Raw genomic sequence first — 20,403 nt, 5'->3', positions numbered from 1 at the left:
TGACAGCAGAGAGCCCGATGTGGGGGCTCGAACCCACGAGCCATGAGATCATGACCTGAGCCAAAGTCAGACGCTTAAGCAACTGAGCCACCCAGGTGTCCCAAGGAGGTGAATTTCAAAGCCATGACGTGGCTGGCTTTTGGGAAAGTGGCAAAGGTTTGGGGGTGCAGAGCAGAGCCTGGGTCACAACACACCTCTCCACTCTCTCCAACCCCCCCAAATGACTGCCCTTCCGCGGGAGTGACATCGAAGCGACCTTCACAAGGAGGCTATCGCAAGTCTGAGAGTGGGTGGGGAAGCCCAGGCCGTCCCTCCTACCCCCACCCCAGGGCCACAGGCAGGGCAGACCACACCTGCCGACACAGCAGGGCTCCCGGGCACCAGGGCGGGGTAGAAGTGGCCTAGGCACCCGAGGAAGCGAACACGCCCATGTCCTAACTCACCGAGCCCCAACTTCTGGCACCGTGGGCCTGACTTTGAAAGCAGAAAACCAAGCGCGTTACAAACACGTGGGTAAGGAGCACACCTCTCCGGCGGAGGGTCAGGCTGCCTCACTAGGAGCAGACAGGGGCCTTTTAAAGGCACTGGGCATTTACGTGGTAAGAGCTACAGTCTCACAAAGTCTGTGGTCCTTCCAGATTCCTATCATTCTTTTACAGTGATTGAGTTCTAGAACTCAGAACATTCTGAAACTTGATTCTGTTTCAACCGTGTGGCAGGAAGCTAACAGCACCCAACCGGGAACGAAGCGCCCCAGGGACAGAGAGGGCTGACCAGCAGTCCCTTGGAAGGGCAGAGAGAGCCACGGGGCAGACACGGCAGGGCCCTCCTCCCTGGACACAGTTACCTCTGCAGCCGCTGGACGAGCTGGGCCACCATGGTGTCTGAGATCCCAGGGCAGGCCTCTTCCGCCAGGTAGATGGCCCCACGCAGTTCCTCTATGGGCCCCGTGTTCCCGCCACACGACTGGCTCTTCTCCTTCAACTGGAAACACACAAACACGAAGAGCAGCATGACCCACATGGGCACGGGGATTGCCGAGCGCCTCCTATACAGGGTTACACGACGTGCCAGCCCAGACCGCTGCCCACTTCTGTTCCTTTCCAGGAACAGCTCCGTGACAGCACTCTGTACAGGAAGGGCAGGAGTCAGACCTACGTCACCACCTCTGCTAGCGAGGAACAGAGACAGCTAGCCTTCTGTGCATCTTTTCAAGATCTGATCGAGGCATCCGTCCCTCTGCTCGTTCCACTCCGACCTTAATCTCTACCAGAAAAGCAATCCCGAAGTCGCTCAGCTCTGGCTTCCACAGCAAAGCTGCAGCATGCACTGTGGCTTAGATCCTGGTGGTAAGGAGCTGGCTCTGAAGGCTCCAGCAAATGGCCTTTCTGGACCCAGGGGCTATCAAAACATTCTCTTTCGTGCAACCAACTGGCACCCCTAAGTTCTGGGAAGCTAGCGTCCCTATCGGCCCCTCTGCCCCCATAAGAAATCACGACGGTGTCCTCAGCACCGCCTCACGTGAGGCTGATGACTCGTAAGCCCTCTCTGGGATGGATGCGACCAAGACGTGCCCCGTGACAAGGAAAGCTGTTCCAGCAACAGGCAGCAGGTGCACGGCTGAGCCTCTCCAAACAAGAGCCCCCTCCTCGATTTCACCTTTAGGAAATCATTCACCTTTAGTTTCGGCTTTCAAGCTGCTGGGAACACATCACTCCCGGCACCAACCCCATCCTGACCACACTTCCCCCTTCCGCCGGCTGAAGGGACACACGAGGGAACCGGAAGCCGTGGCGTTGGAGGGGCCGCGGGAGGGGGTTCGCTCGCTGGGCTCCTGCTGGTCACAGACTGTAGTGTGGCAGACCGGGAGGTGGCCACCTGTGTCTGTCTAGGACTCCCCATCACTTAACAACCACAGAGAACAGCATTTACAAGTCCTGAGTGTGTAACCTCTGCCTTCCCCTGTTTCCCACTCGGTTTTCCTCCCTTGCTTGATCAGCCCCCGACCGGAGTGAGCCACCTGCACCCACTGATGTCAGGAACACGTGCATCCGCAGACACGGGGTTGAGGAGTTTTGGAGTATGATGTAAAATGACACACACTGAACACTTCAAACGTGGTTACCAAGTACTACTGATAAAAACAAAGAAGAGATACCTGGGACTTTACCTTCAGGCTAGCAGGAAAAAAAATCAAAATCAAAGCAGTATTCCATTTAGGATTAATTCATTAATTCCAAATAATGATTCCAGAACAGTTTCTTCATACGCCCCACGAAAAATACATGGCTTCAGACAAACAGGAAATACCTATGCCATTTTCCCAAACTGCCTGATGCTGGTGGAGCGCCAATGGCAAATCACAGGGGAGCAAGGGAACATCCAGAAAGCCTGAAGGACCACTCTCCCAAACTACACAATAATGAGCAAGATGGTGTCTTATGGACAGAAGAGGAAGAGTGCAGGTACCCAGAAAAATCAGCCAGGACGAGAGCCAAAGAGGGACACAGAGAGGCCTCCACCTGCCCTGTGGGAAACCCGTGCGTTCAGTGGTTTCAACTCCACACTCCAGGCTCCAGCATGGCCCCTCAGGCAAGCTCGAGAGGGCAGACCCTGGGCAGGGGAAGGACTAGGAGCTGGACGAAGCCAGCCCGGACACCGGGCGGGGGGGGGGGGGGGGTGGGGGTGGGGGGGGGGGGGAGGAGGGGGACCTTGCCAAGGGGGAGTCACTGTGTGACTGAGGTTCAGGCCAAGTGGAGTGAGCAGGGCGGGGAGCCTGTGTGCATGGAGGCTCCCCTGGGGAGCTCTGAATCACCAAACAGAAGGTACTAGAGTGCGACTCGTTCTGAATTATCTTACAGGCAGCCTGAGTGTGTGTGTGTGTGTGTGTGTGTGTGTGTGTGTGTGTGTGTGTGTGTGTGTGTGCGCGCGCGCGCGTGTGTGCGGGGGGGGGGGGGGGGGGGCGGGGCGGGGCGGGTCTCAAAAAAAAAAAGGACAGGGAGATCTCCAACTTTATTTTCAAATCACCTACTAACTGGATGAAGAATAATCTTCAGTTTCAAAATCTATTGTTGAGAACATCTCAAAATGCCATATACATATAGGTACCTACATGAGTCAGGGGTGGGGACGTGGGGGGCTCCCCGGGGAAGGAACAGGGAACCAGCACATGGGTGTAGTCCCAGAACGAAGGAGGGACAGGGGCTGCTCACTGGGGACACTGGTGGCCTGCTGGGTTAAGTGACTACAGGAGGATCCCAGTGAAATATGGGGGCACTCTAGGACAACTGAGGTCTCCAGGGAATCCGATTTCTCCTTTCAAATAAAATTCTACTTTTTACATCACCATATACTTGTCTGCGGCAAAGCAACCACGCTACAGCCAAACGGATTTTGTAGAAGGTAGTATAACTGAGGCTGAAAATCGCCCTGGTCACACAGAGACTTGGGCTGGGCCAGAACACTTGAGGTGACATCACAGGGACGTTTCCCAGGAGGGGCGCCGGGAAGGCCGTGCCCAATCCCGGCCGGCCTCAGGGGACCACGGTGCGGACTCTCCTCCTGCTTGTGCCAACTTCTTCTAACCTCCCAAATGCTACGGGCAACATGTCACAGAAAGAGGACCCTGCTCCCCACTACTTCCCCCGCCACATCCCCCCCCAAAGTCAACTGGGGATCTTACCTCTGCAAACAGAGGAGAAATAATTGTAGATAAACACTGAGAGAAAGGCCTCTTTGGGATGTCTTTCATCTTAGGGAAGAAAGAAAAGGTAATCAGAGAGAAGTATTTTAACATTCATACTGCAACAATTCCAACTGTAGACTTCAGACATGCATCACATCAAATCTGAAATGCTGTCTGTTTGCGGGGATACCCAATGGGTCTGTCTTGCTGTCTTTCACCAGACTACAATGTTTCATTTGCAGCAATGCGCAACAAGCATGCAAGTGGGGAAACCGGGGTCCGGATTCCAAATGGAAAGACCCACGAGGTCCCAAAAGTGGCATCTGTATTCCAACACTGTGCTACCTATGTAGTGGGACTTGACTACATAAACCAGAACCGAAGCTGACTGTTGCCAAGTGACTGTCGTAGGACAGCGGCCTATTTTCTACTTTTGCAACCTCTACAATAACTCCTATCTGCTTATCAAAGCCAGACTTATAGGATCACCAGGGGGCAGCCACTGGTCTACACTGCCGGAGAGGGACTACGCCACTGTGCTGTAAAAAGATTTTAAAAATACAGTTTTTCATAAACTTAAATAGGCATAAAACCAATTAATCAAAGTAAGGTTTTATATATGTACCAAAAGCACTACATTTGTTTTTAAGATCTTAAACAAAAACTTCATCCCAAAATTCTGGTACCTTTTATGAGTAACCCCAATACACAAAGCAATACCCTGACCCCTGCTAATGTGCAAGCGTCAGGAAACGGATTTCACGGTGGTGGTGCAGGGCTGGGGGTGGGGTGGGGAGACAGCAGCAGCCTCTGCAGAGCAGACCTGAGGCCAGATTCTCAGGTCTGACTCTCTGGGTCATGAGACAGAATCTTTTTCTTTTTTTTTCTTTTGTTTTTTAATTTAAATTCAAGTTAGTTAACATACAGTGCAATCCTGGCTTCAGGAGTAGAACCCAGTGATATGTCACTTCCATATAACACCCAGCGCTCATTCCAACAAGTGCCCTCCTTAATGCCCACCACCCATTTAGCCCACCCCCCACCCACGTCCCCTCCAGCAATCCTCAATTTGTTCTCTGTATTTAAGAGTCTCTTGCTGCTTGCCACCCTCTCAGTTTTTATCTTTTCCTTCCCTTCCCCTATGTTCACCTGTTGTGTTTCTCAAATTCCACATAGGAGTGAAATCGCAGGATACCAGACAACATAACCTCTTATCTGTCAATTCAGGGACAGCGAGATTCCAAAAAAGCCTGCCCAGTAAAGGAGCAGGCTCCACACAAAAGGGACTCACAGGACCACCACTGGCTGATGATGACAGTTGTTAGTCGCTGAGCCAACGTTACCTTATTCCTTTCTAAGTCTGAAGGCTGAAGGGCTCCATTCTCAAGATTCTTTGGATCTTTCTCCCGGATAGTGAAGATCCAGTCCCCAGAGTCGCTGCCTCCAGATGCCTGGCTGTCGGTATCTGTTTCCCTTTGTAGAGAAATTCAGGCCAACTCCGTGAGCCAGCGCACGGCTCCGTCCCAAGGAGACCCACGCTCTCCTGCCCCAACCGAGCACTGTGCACTGCCCAGCCACCCCCCAGACTCCACCCCTACCTCCCATCTCCACCACCACACCCCCCTGACCCCCCTTTCAGAAGAGGACCTTGCCTCCTGCCTCAGAGAAAAGGAGAGACCATCAGACTGAGGCTCCCATAACTTCCCACAGTGCCGGCCGCACCCACACTTTCCATCCCGCCTCCTGAAAGGGAGAGAGGCGTCTCTTCTGCAAGACAATCCCCCGCTGCGTGACAACCCCTCTCCCGGAGGGCACTTTTCTCCTCTTGGTCTCCTTCCCATGAACAAGTAGCCAGGCCTGTGGCTCCCTCAACACACCCGCCCCTCGAGCTACGGCCATGTCTCAGTCTGAATTCTTGGATGTGTTACCTACACTCACTGCCTCCGTTCCTTACCTTCTACTCACGCCAGAACCAACCTCGCCCCTGCACTGATGCCCAAAGGCCACTGATGCCCAGCACACCACTGGACAAGGGGGTTACTGCTCAGTCCTTCCTTCACCTGCTTGAGCCCTGAGCCTCAATGTTCCTGCTCATCACCCTTCCCCTGCAGGCTCTCTGCACCCAGATCACCCCTGACCCGGGTCATCCACAGGATCGTCCTCTACTCTAGGTGCTTCCCAGCACTCGGCCCTAGGCCTCGGGTCCTTCGCACTCTGCAGATGGAATCTGGGCAGCACCATTCACTCTCGTGGCTCCAACGACCATTTAGAGCGTGATGACTTAAAATCCATGACCCTCGCCTACACGCCTCCTGAGCCTGGATGCCACTCTACACTGGACACATCCTCTTGGATGTCTTGTCAGCGACTCACAGCCTGTATTCAGGACACTGTCCTAACGGCCCCCACGTTCACATCAGAGCAGGTGGTCTAGCTTCCCCCGACACCTCGTTCGTGTCTTCAGCTAACGGAATTCCAACAGGCTTAACTTGATGCCAGTTTTTAGTAAGCAGCTTCCCACAGAGCTTGCACAACCCAAGTGTCTACCACAACACAACACGAGATCATAAAAACGTACGTTTCTATCTTTTAAAAAATACTTTTAAGGCAGTTTGATCAATATTTTTAACAGCAGGAAGAAGAAAAGGAGAAGGAGGCCAGTTCTAGTCCTTTAAGAGCAATTCCGCCATACAGATTTTTCCTGGACAGACTCCACTGGCAACAAAAAGAGGCTAATAGGCTCCCAAACTGTCCCGTGCAAACACAAGAATCCCCATCAAGCTGGATTATCTAAAGACATATCGAATTCACAAGCAAGGCAGTAACAACCACTCCCCACCCCCCACAACACCCAAACAAGAGACAAGAACACACACGAACGTGACGCGTGCCCAGGGCTCACAGGCACCCCCCACCCCCACCCCCACAGCAGCCCGGCTCATGTGCACCCTACAATCCGGGGGAGCCGACTCACGTGTCTGAGTCTTCAGAACCGGAGTCTTCGTGGCTCTGCTCGGCCCTCCATCTCTTGTACCTGTCGATGAGCTCGGTCAGGTAGGAGGTCTTCTTTGAGTTGCGTATTATAAACTTGTGCTTCAGTAACTCCTTAGCAGTGGGTCTCTGGGAAACAAACCACCAAACGAGAGAAAGCATAAGATGAAGTTCCCTGCATTCTGATTCTGCCCTGAAGGACAGACTTCTGCCTCAAAATGTCAAACAAGCCTGCTAAAACTAAACTAAAACTAAAGATCAAGTTCTGCTTCAGAGTTTGTTTCCGTAACAAAGCCATTATTCAAACAACAGTCCTTGGGCACCCGTGGGTGGAGTCCACGTTCAGTGTGGACACACAGCACTTAGTATCTAATGCGGTCCTGAACATTCTACAGGTAACCATCTGATGAAAGCAAACAACCTTCCTCTAGAAAAACACATTTACACAGGAAACGTGTCAGAGAATTTCAGAGATCATTCAAGACACCTAGAACACATACCTTCCGGTGTTCACATGACATGTTATTACAAATGCCAGCAGGAGAGAAAATATATATTCTGTATTACCTTGGTGATCTTCTATGTTAACGTTTGGCTCCTTCTCCCCAACACAGTAAGATAAATGTTCATTTGGCTACATCTAGAGGAAACTAGAGAGGAGCCAAGAGATTCCCTTTTCTTTGATACCAAAACAGAACCCAAGTTCCCTGGCTCATCAGCTTCCCCAATTCAGAAATACTGGTTTCCTTAGTCTGTCTCTTCCCCTGGGATTGGGGCGAGGCCCTCACCCAGGGCCTGGGTTCAGCCTGGCCACAGCCACGCAGCATACTTGGAACTTGGCAACCGCTTTTGAGGATGGCAAACCCAATCATTACGGGGAGCATGGCTTCCCAGGGAGAAACGAATGTAGCCCAAACCGGGGCAAACAGCAAGAACACACAAACAACACCAGTTAGACTAAGGTCCCACTTACTCCGAGTTACTAAAGCTTTATTCATGAGAGCCGGGCAGGTGTCTCAAATTCAAGCTTACAGAAAACCTGGGTCACCTCAGGTTATGTCTCCCTCCCTGTCAGTTTCCCTGATTGTGAAGCTCCACGTGTGTCAGAAGTGCTCAAACCCTCAGCTTCTCGTCCTTTCCCTCCATGCGCGTGGGGACCAGGCAGGGATGGGGATGTGTGCACTGGGCAAGTAGGCGTATACTAGAAGTCGACTTGGAATGGGAAGGTTAGTCCACATCGCGGGTGTATCTTCTTAAGTGCTGCTGCACCGTGGCGGGGGGCTCACATCAAGACAGCACGTCCAGAGTGGTGTCGACAGAGAGAGGAACAGTCCACACCCCTGACACCTGATGCTTTCCTGAGATGCCGGCTTGTGTGGCCTCAGGCTGCACCCCCAGAGGTTCGGAGAAAATGTTGCATTTCCCCATCGCATTCCTTCACAAAGCTGGCATATTAGAGAACCATGGTGCTCTTGTAAACTTAGTCACCCCTTTTCAGATTGGAGCTCATTAAAAAAGGGCTTCGGCTTGGCCTTCAGCCAATGCTGCTGCAAAACTCAGAAACAAATCAAGGGCATACGGTGCTATACACAACACCGAAATACAAAGGTAACTTTCAAAGATATATCCTGATTGAGAGACAATTCGGCTAACGCTGTATAGGGTTACTGCCATATGACTCTGCCAGGGTCAACTGTACCCAAAAAAAGAGTAAAAAGGAAAGGACAGGAGGGCAAGGTGGGTGATTCACTTCTGTTTTTTTATTTGCCTTTTCTTTCCTAACACACACCAAGAAGAACCTGAAAACATCTACTTTAAAGACACATTTAGCCATTATTTTTTTGGCCAGACTTCGCGATTACTAAAAACAGCTTAAAATAGCCTGACCTTTCACTATAAATATTAAAAATTTATGATTCCACATATAATATTACGGAGAACAGTCTTCGGGCTCAATGAGGTTATGAGATGGTAGACAATCTGAAAGAAAATAAGTCAACTTCTGTTTCTTGCAAGATAAACAATAAATAAAAAATTTGCAACTCAAATCAATCATAGCCATGCAGAAAAAAAATTAATGTGGGGCGCCTGGGTGGCTCGGTCGGTTAAGCTTCCGACTTTGGCTCAGGTCACAATCTCACGTTTCGTGAGTTCAGGCCCTGCATTGGGCTCTGTGCTGACAACTCGGAGCCTGAAGCCTGCTTCAGATTCTGCGTCTCCCCCTCTCCCTCTCACCCTCCCCCGCTTGTGCTCTCCCAAAAATAAATAAATGTTAAAAAAAAAAAAATTAGAAAAAAAAAATCAACGAGATCGTGAAGACAATGGTGACTAGGACAAGAGCGATTACAGAAATTCCAAGAAGATGTATCTAGACCAAGTGTGGCCGCACAGGAAGAGACATCCGCCCCGAGGTTGCAAGACTCACAAAGCTTGGCTCCTTGTTCAAACAGGCTTCAACGAACTCCTTGAGGGCTTTGCTGTAGTTGCCTTCCAGCGTCGGGGGATTGTTCTTTGGAATGAGGAATAAAACCTTCATGGGATGCAGCTCGGAGTGAGGGGGCTCCCCTTTTGCGAGCTCGATGGCTGTTATGCCCAGGGACCAGATGTCTGCCTGCAACAACAGAGCATCTTTAGAGACACCGGGAAGTGAATAAATTCAAATAAATAGATTTCTTAAGGAAGGAAAAAAAAATTCACACACATCTCAGTGTACTTCTGAGGTTTTGAAGATCATTGTTTTTAAGTGAACAGAAAAAAGGCTTTGGAATAATTTCAAAATAGGCGACACATAGGAGAAAATTTAATACATAAAACATCCTCTGGCCCTGCACCTAGGCAGCTTTTACAATTATTCATCCTCCATTTACTGCTGGAAGTACAAGGCACTCCGTGTTAACTGAAGTCCCTGGAGTTGTAGGATGGGTAAGGAGAGGTGAGCAGAGAGGGCACACTGGGGGCGTGGAGGGGTTCCGCGACTCATCCCATCAAGCCAGCTTACGACTAAGCACAGCTGTGAGGTCGAGAGCAGGCACACTGGTCCCAGAGACTTGGGTTTAAACGCCAGTTCTACAACCAAAGCCTTATGACATTACACAAAATATCTAGCCTATGAGCCCAGTTCTCTCATCTGTAAAATGGGAATAATACCAGGGTGGTTGAGCAAGGTGCCTCACATAGTGCCTAGAACTTAAAGGAAATGGGTTTCTTATGAAAATGTTCAAGCGCACATAGAAATGGAGAATATTAACTGAATGTACCCCCCCGCCAGACTCATCACATGAAGTTACTAATTATTAACAATTTGCCACATGGGCTTTGTCTATTTTTTGCCACAGTGCCTTGTAAAGGAAATCACACACACCGTGACGTGCACCCTTTGCTTCAGCTTTGCAAGGGTTTTTTACTACCTATCAACACCTAAAACTAACAGTAATTTTAAAACTGACAATAATACGGGGCACCTGGGTGGCTCAGTCAGTTAAGCATCTGACTCTTGGTTTCAGCTCAGGTCATGATCTCACAGTTAGTGAGTTCAAGCCCCACGTCGGGCTCTGCACTGACAGCATGGAGTCCCCTTGGGATCCTCTCTCTCCTTCTTTCTACTGCTCCCCTGCTCGTGCTCTCTCTCAAAATAAATAAGTAAACTTAACAATAATTTAATATGCTGTAACAATAGTTAAATCTTCTCAATTCTTAAAAAAGTATTTTCACGGTCGGCTTGCTGGAATCAGGATCCAAAGGAAGCCCATACCTTGCGATCGGCCGGCAGGTCACCTAAGGCTCTTTTAATGTACAACAGTCTGCACCCTGCCTCATCTCCCCAGTGCCACTGTCTTGAGGAAGAAACAGGCCCCCAAATTATGGATTTGTCTGGTTTCTTCCTGGAGTCAATTACTGCTGTTTTTCAAGCTCCTGTATTTCCTGTCAAATGACAGGTTAATTGGCTCTAGGGGCTTGGTTAGATCCACCGCTGGCAGGAAGCAGGAGGCCTCACACGGGGTCCAGCTGCCCAGTCCCACTCCTGCCCAGCACCTGCTGTGGCCACAGGGGGTCAACTGGGGGGAACCGAACCCCATGGCCACGGGAGGCAAGTAAAAAAAAAAAGCAGGTAGTCTTGGAGAAAGCAGTTAAGGAGGCTCCCTCGGCAGTTGCTAGCAGCCCCCGGCAAAGGGGACAGCCGCTGTTAAGGACACAGCAGGACCGAGGGGCCAGTAAAGCAGGGGAGGAGGCAGGGTGGCCTCTGCCCCACAGCAATTACCACACCTTTGGTGCTCTGCTCACCGGGCACTGGAGACCCATGGCAGATCAGAACCTAACCGATCCCTCACACTCACTCTACGGCAAGGAAACGGAAAGGCTGAGACACCGTTCGGGTCACGGCAGGACACAGACATTTCTGACCTTCAAGACCCGCCGTGTCCTCACAACCCTAGTGAGTGCCAGAGACCCTCACGGCTATCTCCCCGCCCGGCAGCCCGTGCGGTCGGGGCCAACCACACGCTCCATTTCTTCTGTTCTCAGTGAAGATGGGTGCAACAGGCGGCGAGCCCCATTCTAAATTCCTCGTCCTACAGGGATCGGACTGGAAGAGTCGGCACGGGGAGCCATATTCCCACTTGCCTTCCCTTGGCAGCCCAGACTCTGCTTCAGTTCACATGTGTAGTTGCTTTTAAAATCAGCAAGGGGGCGCCTGGGTGGCTCAGTCGGTTAAGCATCCGACTTCGGCTCAGGTCATGATCTCACGGTTCGTGAGTTCAAGCCCCGCGTCGGGCTCTGTGCTGACAGCTCAGAGCCTGGAGCCTGTTTCAGATTCTGTGTCTCCCTCTCTCTGACCCTCCCCTGTTCATGCTCTGTCTCTCTGTGTCTCAAAAATAAATAAACGTTAAAAAAAAATTTTTTTTTTAATAAAAAATAAATAAAATCAGCAAGAAGGTGACTGACCGCAGAGTGCCTGCCTCCAGGAGGGGGAAGCTGGGTCACGGGGGCGTGCAGCAGGACGAGAGCAGGCGTGCAGGGAGGGAGAGATGCGAGCGCGGGGCAGCACTCAGCCCTCACATGGCGGCAGCTCTTTCCCCTCAACGTCCAGCTGCCACTCCCGCCTTCCTGGACTTCATGAGAACTGCTGCTCTTTGCAAAGCCTGCTGCTTGGCACCCATCTGCCTCCCGGCCATACAGACACAGGGCCTTAGTCCCACTGACCCCTGGGACCACCTCCAGGCCCCCAAGCATTCCACAACCACTTAAAAACTTGGTAATTGGAAGGCCAGACCAACGATGGTCTTTGCTGGCGGCCTCTCGTGGCATGCCCGTGCACTTACTTCCCTCAGGCTCCAGGCCGGACAATAAGCAGACAGCTACAACATTTCAAGGACCCAGCCCCTGCTTCCACACGCCAGTACAGGCCAAAGGTCGGCCAAGGAAGCCGCCTTCTCAGCCCCACCCATAAGACATTGCCAAGGTCTTCAGAGAGGCACAGGCATCGCCCTCCTGCGTCCCCCGGGAGGGCCGGCCAGTACAGCTTCGTCATGGCAAAACATGTGCCATCCAGCCAGGCAGCCGAGTCAGTAGCCCGTGTGTCACGCCAGCTCTTGAATTCCTCTTTGGATCCTCCTAGATCAGCCAGGTGCCAGGTGTGTGGCTCCTGGCCTCTGGGCACCTGGTTCCCCTCTATCCCCCTCTATCCTTTGTTCCCTGGGCTTCTCTGGGGGCTCCCGAGCATCTTCCTCCCTGGGGACTCCCTCTCTAGACATCTCACACCCTGCTGACTAATGTGGAAAACTTGATGGACACTTGAACACATGGCAAGGAATCTGGCATTATGTATCAAAAGCCATAAAAATATCCACACTTGCTAAAACCAATTAATTCCACTTCTAGGAATCTATCCTAAATAAGTAATTTTAGATTTAGAAAATGGTGTATGCTGCCCAAAACATTCAACAGCAGCACTTCTCACACTAAACCTGGGAGGAATGATTAAGTTGCTCTAACATATTTATGGAAATACTGCACATGTGACGACGTTGTTGACAGAGAATCAGAAATAACACCAGAGTCTATCTATTACTGTATTTAGGAAATGTGGCATCACATGGGAACACGTGTCTGGGTTTTAAAATAAAAGTTATGTGGGGGAAGGGCGGTCATTTTCCAAAGCAATTAAAATTGAGGCATCAGAAGAGGCCTGTTTTACTGCCATCTGGGAAAAACACGAAACTAGATATTAAAAGAAAACAAACGGGTTTTCAATATAAACCCAAGTCAACAGTTGTAAGGGCAGGCGCTTTGAAATGCAGATACGTATCTGTGAACGGATTTTTTTTCCTACACGCACAGTTCTAGAGGCATGCTCCTAAGTGACCACAGAGTTACCTGGTATTGATGATCAGAGACTCTTGCCAGTGAGGCTGGGGTTGCTACTAAAATACAACATTCTAAACCCTTGTAATACCATGTTAATTAAGTAAAAGTAAGCTGACTACAAATCTGCAGATACAACACACTGTAAGTGGTATGAAAAATTTATGAACAGAAAATATTCTAGAAGGAACCACAGTCAACTGTCTATAATCACGAGGAAGAGGAGCGGGGAGAAAAACAAAACAAAACAAGAATCCCGCCTTTTGGCTCCCTGAGCAGCACGATGGCGGTGGTCAGAACAAGTGCCTTATGAAAGGTGACAAAAAGGGAGCCAGGAAGAAAGTGGTTGGTCCATTTTCTAAGTAAGACGCATACGATGTGAAAGTACCAGCTATTGTCAATATAAGAAATACTGGAAAAACACTCGTCAGGAGAAATCAAGGAACCAAAGTCACATCTGATGGCCTCAAGGGTTGTATTTTTGAAGTGAGCCTTGTTGATTTGCAGGAACGATAAAACTGCATTTAGAAAGTCAAGCTGTTTAGTGAGGATGTTCAGGGCAAAAACTGCCTAATTTCCATGACATGGATCTTAGCTGTAAGAAAATGTGCTCCATGGTCAAAACACAGCAGACCAGGACTGAAGCTCATGGTGATGTCATGATTACCGATGGTTATTTGCTTCATCTATGTTGTGTTGGTTTTACTAAAAAATGCAACCACCAGATGCAGAAGACCACTTATGGTCCACACCAACAGGTCCGACAAAATTGGAAAAAGGTGATAGAAATCACGACCCAAGAGGTACAGATAAATGACTTGAAAGAAGTGGTCAATAAACTGATTCTAAACAGGGGTGCCTGGGGGGGGCTCAGTCAGTTAAGCGTCTGACTTTGGCTCAGGTTATGATCTCACAGTTCATGAGTTCAAGCCCTGTGTTGTTGGGCTTTGTGCTGACAGCTGGGAGCCTGGAGCCTGCTTCCGATTGTGCGTGTGTGTGTGTGTGTGTGTGTGTGTGTGTGTGTGTGTGTGAGTGTGTGTGTGTGTGTGTGTCTGCCCCTCCCCTGACTGTGCTCGCTCTCTCTCTCTCTCTCTCAAAAATAAACATTAAAGAATTTTTTTTTCAATTTATAAACTCATTCTAGACTGCATCAGAAAAGATACAGAAAAGGCTTATCAGTCTATTTATCCACTCCGTGAGGTCTTTGTTAGAAAAGTAAAAATGCTGAAGAAGCCCACATCTGATTTAGGAAAACTCCTGCAGATTCATGGTGAAGGCAGTAGTTCTGGAAAAACTACTGGGGATGAAACCAGTGCTAAACTTGAACGAGCTGATGGATAGGAGTCACCAGTCTGAGAATCTGTTTAAAATTCAGACATTTAATGCTGACAAATAAAAAATCTTATTTGTGATGTTTAATTTCTTTTTTAATGTTTATTTATTTTTGAGACAGAGAGAGACAGAGCATGAACGGGGAAGGGTCAGAGAGAGACAGGGAGATACAGAATCTGAAACAGGCTTCAGGCTCTGAGCTGTCAGCACAGAGCCTGATGCGGGGCTCGAACTCACAGACCATGAGATCATGACCTGAGCCAGCGTCAGAAGCTCAACCAACTGAGCCACCCAGCCACCCCAAAGATGTTTAATTTCTGATTGTTGTTTTTAAATCATCTAAACTTGGTGAATTAGATGTTCTAAACTGGTGGTGATGTGAAGTTTTCTGAATTAGCGTATGGATTTTATCCATTGCTCTTAGTTAATAAATAGCTGTGAATTGGAAGTGATCTGTTAAGCTGCAGTGATCTGGACTAGAAGTGTTATATAGGTGGTTAATAAAAGGAAATCTTTTCTGGGGCACCTGGATGGCTCAGTCGGTTCAGCGCCCAGCTTCCGCTTAGATCATGATCTCACAGTTCATGGGTTCAAGCCCCAAGTCGGGCTCTGTGTTGACAGTTCAGAGCCTGGAACCTGCTTCAGGTTCTGTGTCTCCTTCTCTCTCTGCCCCTTCCCCACTCACACTCTGTCTCTTTCCCTCTCTCAAAAATAAGCAAACGTTTAAAAAAAAATTTTTTTTAGGAAATCTTTAAAAAAAAAGAGGAAGAAAGAAAAGAAAAAAATACGAATCCCAAATCAGTTATAACTAGTCAAAACATAGGTCAAAAAAGGATTTGACAGAAACTATTTACTTAGATGCAGTACTGAGGAACACATTTATAAGCAGCATATAAAGGTATAAAAATCCTTTCAGCACCAAACATCAACACACGGCTGATTAGAAAAGCCCCAATCACTACTTCGTGCTGAGAGCCTACTGTTTACTCTCCTAGCTGCATGTCTTCCCTTCTGGCTCACATCCTATCCTGCCCCCACCTCCAGGACTCATCACTCGCAGCGGGATCTGTGGTAATTCCTGATCCTGTGCTGGAACCAGAGGAAGACAGCGGATCAGCACCAGACAGGGAGAGCCAATCACACGCTGCAGTGAACAGGCCAACCACGCAGATTCCAAAAACTGATGGGCTAATACTGCTGCTTTTCACTCATCTTTAACAATTTTTTTTCACCAACGCATCTATCACCTATTGCCATTTTTCACCATGGTTAGACAATATATGGTTATTTTGGAGAGTGGACATCAAAATAACTTAAGCCTGTGCTGGGGTGATAGGTCTACAGATGTTTTTCTTTTTCCATCACCCGCCACCCCCCCCCACCCCGTATTTTCCAGTATGTACTGCTTTTGAGGCCATAAAAAGGGAAAAGTCATTTACAAGAGAATACAGACACCAGCCTCTCAGGGTCTACAGGATATTTCAGTTAACAGGCAAGTCAATTTCTCCAGCCTCATTTACATTCTTCACCACAATCTACAATCCAGATACATAGGTCTCTCCGTTCCCACACTGGACTTGGGTCGAACATCCCTCCCTCATCTCTAAGGGGTCTGTGAAGCCTTCCCCAGCTTGCTCTGACATTCCTCACTCAGCTCCCTGCGCCCCCGCTCCCTGTTAGAGCTACCTGCCCAGTACTGCAATTACTCATGGGAGATACAATTACTTAGCACTGGGCACAACTACAGCAATAACCAAATGAATGAATACACAAAAGGGACATGGAACACGGACTATGTCTTTACACAAGTCCAATCCATTTGCTAACATGCCATCACCATAACCTTATAAACAAAGGGCGGGGGGGAGGGGTGGGTGGAGGGAGAAAGATTAATGTTCTCCAGCCCAAGCCCCTGCTCAGTGTTGAAAGCAAAGGCTTCCTTATGGGAGAGCAGAGTTATCTCCCTTGGCACATCTTCTAGGTCTCAAGGCTTCTTAAATAAACCAAGCTACCCTACTTCACCTTAAAAGTAACAGAAATAAGGCTCTTAAGACACATGGGTAATCATGACCTAATAATGTCGTACTTAGATTATGAACTAAGATCAACATAAGACATCCTATATGTACGTCCTCTGTGTACAAACACATTCAGGACACCTAAGGAGTCTGGACAAATGACAAGCAGTCAAAGATACGGGTTCAAGAGATCATTACGTTAAACAAGGTTCTAGACATACACATAAAACGAATAAAAATTTTAATTAGTTAATTAACTAATAAAACTTTGGTCCAGTAAGATGAAGATCCCAGGAAGGCAGGTGCATGCTATCCTTGGCCCAACCAGACCTTCCTTTGAACAACAGGGAGTGTACCAAAAATGAAAGTGATGGGAACAGAACCACCCATCGGGGCTGTGCACTCCTTTCTGGAATGCAAAGGCTGATGGAGAAAATGCCTGGATGGACACCTGAGGAAGACCGGAAGGGGCCCATGAAAAGCAAACCAAATAAGTTTGTGTATCAGGAGAGCAGAGTAACCACAAAGCCCCTCCAAGAGCACAGAGCACCCGGCCAGGGGGCCAGGCCAGCCTCTGAGAAGGGAGGCAGTCACTGGAAGAGGATCTGTAAATCAGGCATTGTTCCAGACAAAAGCTGCTAGCCCAGAGCCACAACTACTGGGAGGGAACTAATGTCACGTTATCCCCCGAGGCCCCAGACTCAGACATAGAGATTAGCCTTATCTGCACTTTCCACACCTCCTGGGTCAACAAATCTGGGAAGCCAAGTTCACATAAATGTAATTTTCGCACATGATTTCCAGTTGAGAGGTGTTGGCTATGACCCAGGCAAATGAAAGAATTCACTTCTGACAAGCCAGAGTAAGAGAGGGAGAAGAGTGGCATCTACGTTCTCAAGCTCCCCAGCCAAGCGGTCGTCCCCAGAGCTGGAGACCAGTATCTTTAAATCTACCTAAGAACACTGCAACACCTACTGATCAGATAAGAGCATTTGGATCAGGACAAGAACTCCAGGGGAAAAAAGGTGGCAAAGCTTTATGATGCAGTAAAACCTCTGCTGCCAGAGGCCACATCTTGGGCAAAAGTCCAGAGTGGCCCTGCAAGAGGAAGAAAGAGAGGAAGGGGAAGGTCCTGGATAACCAGGCCACTCCCTGAGGAAAAAATGTGAAGTGACCAGTGATGGGTGTCTTAATACTGAAAATACAAGAACTGAATCCAGAGTCACAAGCGCCATGATTGATCAGCTCATTTACTAGAAAGGAAGAGAAGTAAGCCATCAGTGTGGTGTAATCAGATGAGTTCAGAAACTTGGGTTCTGGTCCCTACCAAAATCTAGACTTATGAACTCCGATAAAAGGGCCTCAGCCTAAAATAAGAGAGAGGACTGATCAAGCCCTAAAATGCTATGACCCCATCAGCAAAGGTGGCTGCAGAGAGGACTCTGGATGGAGGGAACCCATCCACAGGGCAAAAAGCACGATGAAGCCCACAGAGCTCTGTTACGCTAGGGGTTGAAAACCCACCAGTCACCTACTGGCCAGTGGCTACCAAAGCCATCAGCATGACCATGGCAGTCACAGCCACACCACAACTTAAAAGTGAGACAGCTAGGTGGGTCCCTGCCATGCTAGAAGCAGGTACACCTGCCACTCTGATACAACATCTGCTCTTTAAACAGCTGATGGCTCCCACCGATGCCCAAAGGGCCGGACGGAAGGTTCTGTGCCTAGGAAAAGTCTACTTACTGTCTGCTGACAAGACTCCCATTTTAAAAAGACGAAACAACGCCTGGCATGTAAATGTATGTGAGTTAAATATTTGTTTTCCTAGAAACTTCTGAAGAACCAATTAATTCTCTGTGGACCGTGTGACGATTATTCTGTGTACAACCTGAGAATGAGCAGCCTGGGGGAGAGGGGAGTTAAATCAAAGATTCCCGAGGCAAGGTGCCTAGGATTTATAGTCTAAACTAGGAAGTTTAAGAAAGTTGAAGGTACCAGGGAAAACAACCCAGGAAAAACTGGGAGAGGACGTTTGACAGGTAAAAAAGGTGGAAAAGAAGAATTATGGTTTGCCTCCTGTTGGGAAGGAGCCTCTGAGAATAAATGATCCTAACTAAGAATTAAAAATAATGAGAGGAAGAACCTGTAGCACCAACTAAAAGCATATTCTTTCCAGACTCTGGTCTTAACATTTTTATGAACTCTCCATTTCTTTCGTGGGAGCCTCCTTCTATGCTTGTCCCTTAACTATGCTTAGAGCTCTGTCCAGGGCCCCCTTCCCTCATCCACTCCCGCTCAGGCTTCGAGCACCACCTATAGACAGATAATCTCCACCCCTCTCTGTGGACCCATATGCCTCTACCTGGCCGTCTTAGGAGGCCTGAACCCATTCTGGCCACCTTGGTCCTCTGTTCTGCCACACCTACCTTCCAATGGGCTCCTTCTCTGGTCCCCACCACCATCGAGCACACATTGTTTAAGCCAAAAAACAAAAAAAAAAACAACTCAGTAACTGTGGGCTGGATAAATAAAGGGTATTAAACGATGTAGGAGACAGAGATGAAATCTGTTTCTAACCGAGGTCGGAGAGAACTACCTTCACGTCCTGCTTCAAGGAACCTGCTTTGGTCCACCTGGAAGAGCTGTGAGGTTGGGTCACAAAAGACAACTCTCTGGACCCAGAAAACAGGAAGAGTCGGCCCTTACCTTGGAGTCGTAGGCTGACTGCTTAATGACTTCGGGCGCCATCCAGAAGGGGGTACCCACGAAGGTGTTTCTTTTGATCTGGGTATCCGTCAGCTGCCCCGCCACCCCGAAATCAGCCAGCTTCACCTCTCCGTGTTCAGAGAGCAGAACGTTGGCAGCTGCAAAAACAGACCCAAAGACACCTCCTGACGCTCTGTGCTGCTCGGCTTCACCCGTTAGTGCTTCCAGAACACGTACAGTCTCTTGTCTTCGAGATCTCGTGCTCAACGCGGGCAGGATCGGTGGGATCCCCCTCAAAGCCGCCCCACCCCACCCCACCCCAGGCAGGTTGAAGGCACTCCTCGAACACGTGCAGGACAACCTCCCTTTGAGAAGAAGTACAAGCTTCCCCTGTACTGGGCCTTCCCACCCGCCTTAGGATTTCAGAGGCATGGAAAGCAACATGTTTTCTTACCTTTAATATCTCTATGAATTTTCTTCTCCGAATGCAAATAATCAAGTCCTTTCAGTATTTCTCTTAATATAGTAGCAATCTGAGTTTCATCTAAAGGGCCAGGTTCTAACTAGTAAGAAAAGAGTTATTAAAGTTACTCAAATGATCATTTTAGGAGAAGTTTGAGATGATCAAACACAGTCAATACCCATGTTAAATGAACAATATTCAAATCTAAAAACATCTTCACTCCAGGGGCGCCTAGGTGGCTCAGCCGGTTAAGTGTCCGACTCTTGGTTTTGACTCAGGTCATGACCTCACGGTTTGTGGGTTCGAGTCCCGCATCGGGCTCTGTGCAGGCAACTGGGAACCTACTTGGGATTCTCTGTCTCCCTCTCTCTGCCCCTCCCCTGCTCTCTCAAAATAAGTAAATAAACATTTTTAAAAAATCAAATAACAATTTCTTCACTCCAAATAGCCATTTTGCCTGAACAATTAAAACCTATTTAAAAGACCCCTCCCCCAAAAAGTAAAGAAAGCAGCAAAGAAAAAAAGAGTTTGCCAATTAAAGCAAATCTGGCTAAGAATCGAAGCAGGGCCAGTGAGAAAGCCTGTGGTCAGCCCAGTCGTGCCAACAAGCTAAGCTTGGGAGGGACTTCAGTCCAGAGACCAAAGCCTGGGAGCTCACAGTTAGGGTACCCCATCCTAACACATACCATGGTCATCACCACGCCCGTGGTCGTGGCCTGGGGGCCGACTGCCGTCTGAGGCTACCCATGCACCAGAACTTTTCAAATCTGAAGTTTTTTTAAATGTGTATTTATTTTTGAGAGAGAGAGATCAAGCATGAGCGGGGAAGAGGCAGAGAAAGGGAG

At 48.9% G+C, this 20,403-nt stretch overlaps 1 protein-coding gene and 1 pseudogene across 2 annotated transcripts in view; one reads left to right on the top strand and one right to left on the bottom strand.

The window, feature by feature from the left end:
* Window positions 1-20,403, bottom strand: part of STK24 (serine/threonine kinase 24) — a 126,009-nt gene that overhangs the window by 6,465 nt on the left and 99,141 nt on the right. For both annotated transcript variants that reach the window (XM_060636816.3, XM_060636815.3), the window contains exons 4-10: window positions 19,550-19,658; window positions 19,096-19,253; window positions 9,102-9,287; window positions 6,660-6,805; window positions 5,029-5,158; window positions 3,683-3,751; window positions 848-984 (exon numbers count right to left, since the gene is read on the bottom strand). In XM_060636816.3, coding sequence (XP_060492799.1) covers window positions 848-984; window positions 3,683-3,751; window positions 5,029-5,158; window positions 6,660-6,805; window positions 9,102-9,287; window positions 19,096-19,253; window positions 19,550-19,658 — 935 coding nt within the window. The remainder of the gene's footprint in view (window positions 1-847; window positions 985-3,682; window positions 3,752-5,028; window positions 5,159-6,659; window positions 6,806-9,101; window positions 9,288-19,095; window positions 19,254-19,549; window positions 19,659-20,403) is intronic.
* LOC132682415 (small ribosomal subunit protein eS1 pseudogene) lies at window positions 11,951-15,450 on the top strand (annotated as a pseudogene).

This window comes from Panthera onca, chromosome A1, assembly GCF_046562875.1.
Source record: "Panthera onca isolate mPanOnc1 chromosome A1, mPanOnc1 haplotype 2, whole genome shotgun sequence".
Lineage (NCBI taxonomy): Eukaryota > Metazoa > Chordata > Mammalia > Carnivora > Felidae > Panthera > Panthera onca.
The sequence above is the reverse complement of the archived record's forward strand: the minus strand, read 5'-3'. Positions and strand labels throughout refer to the sequence as shown.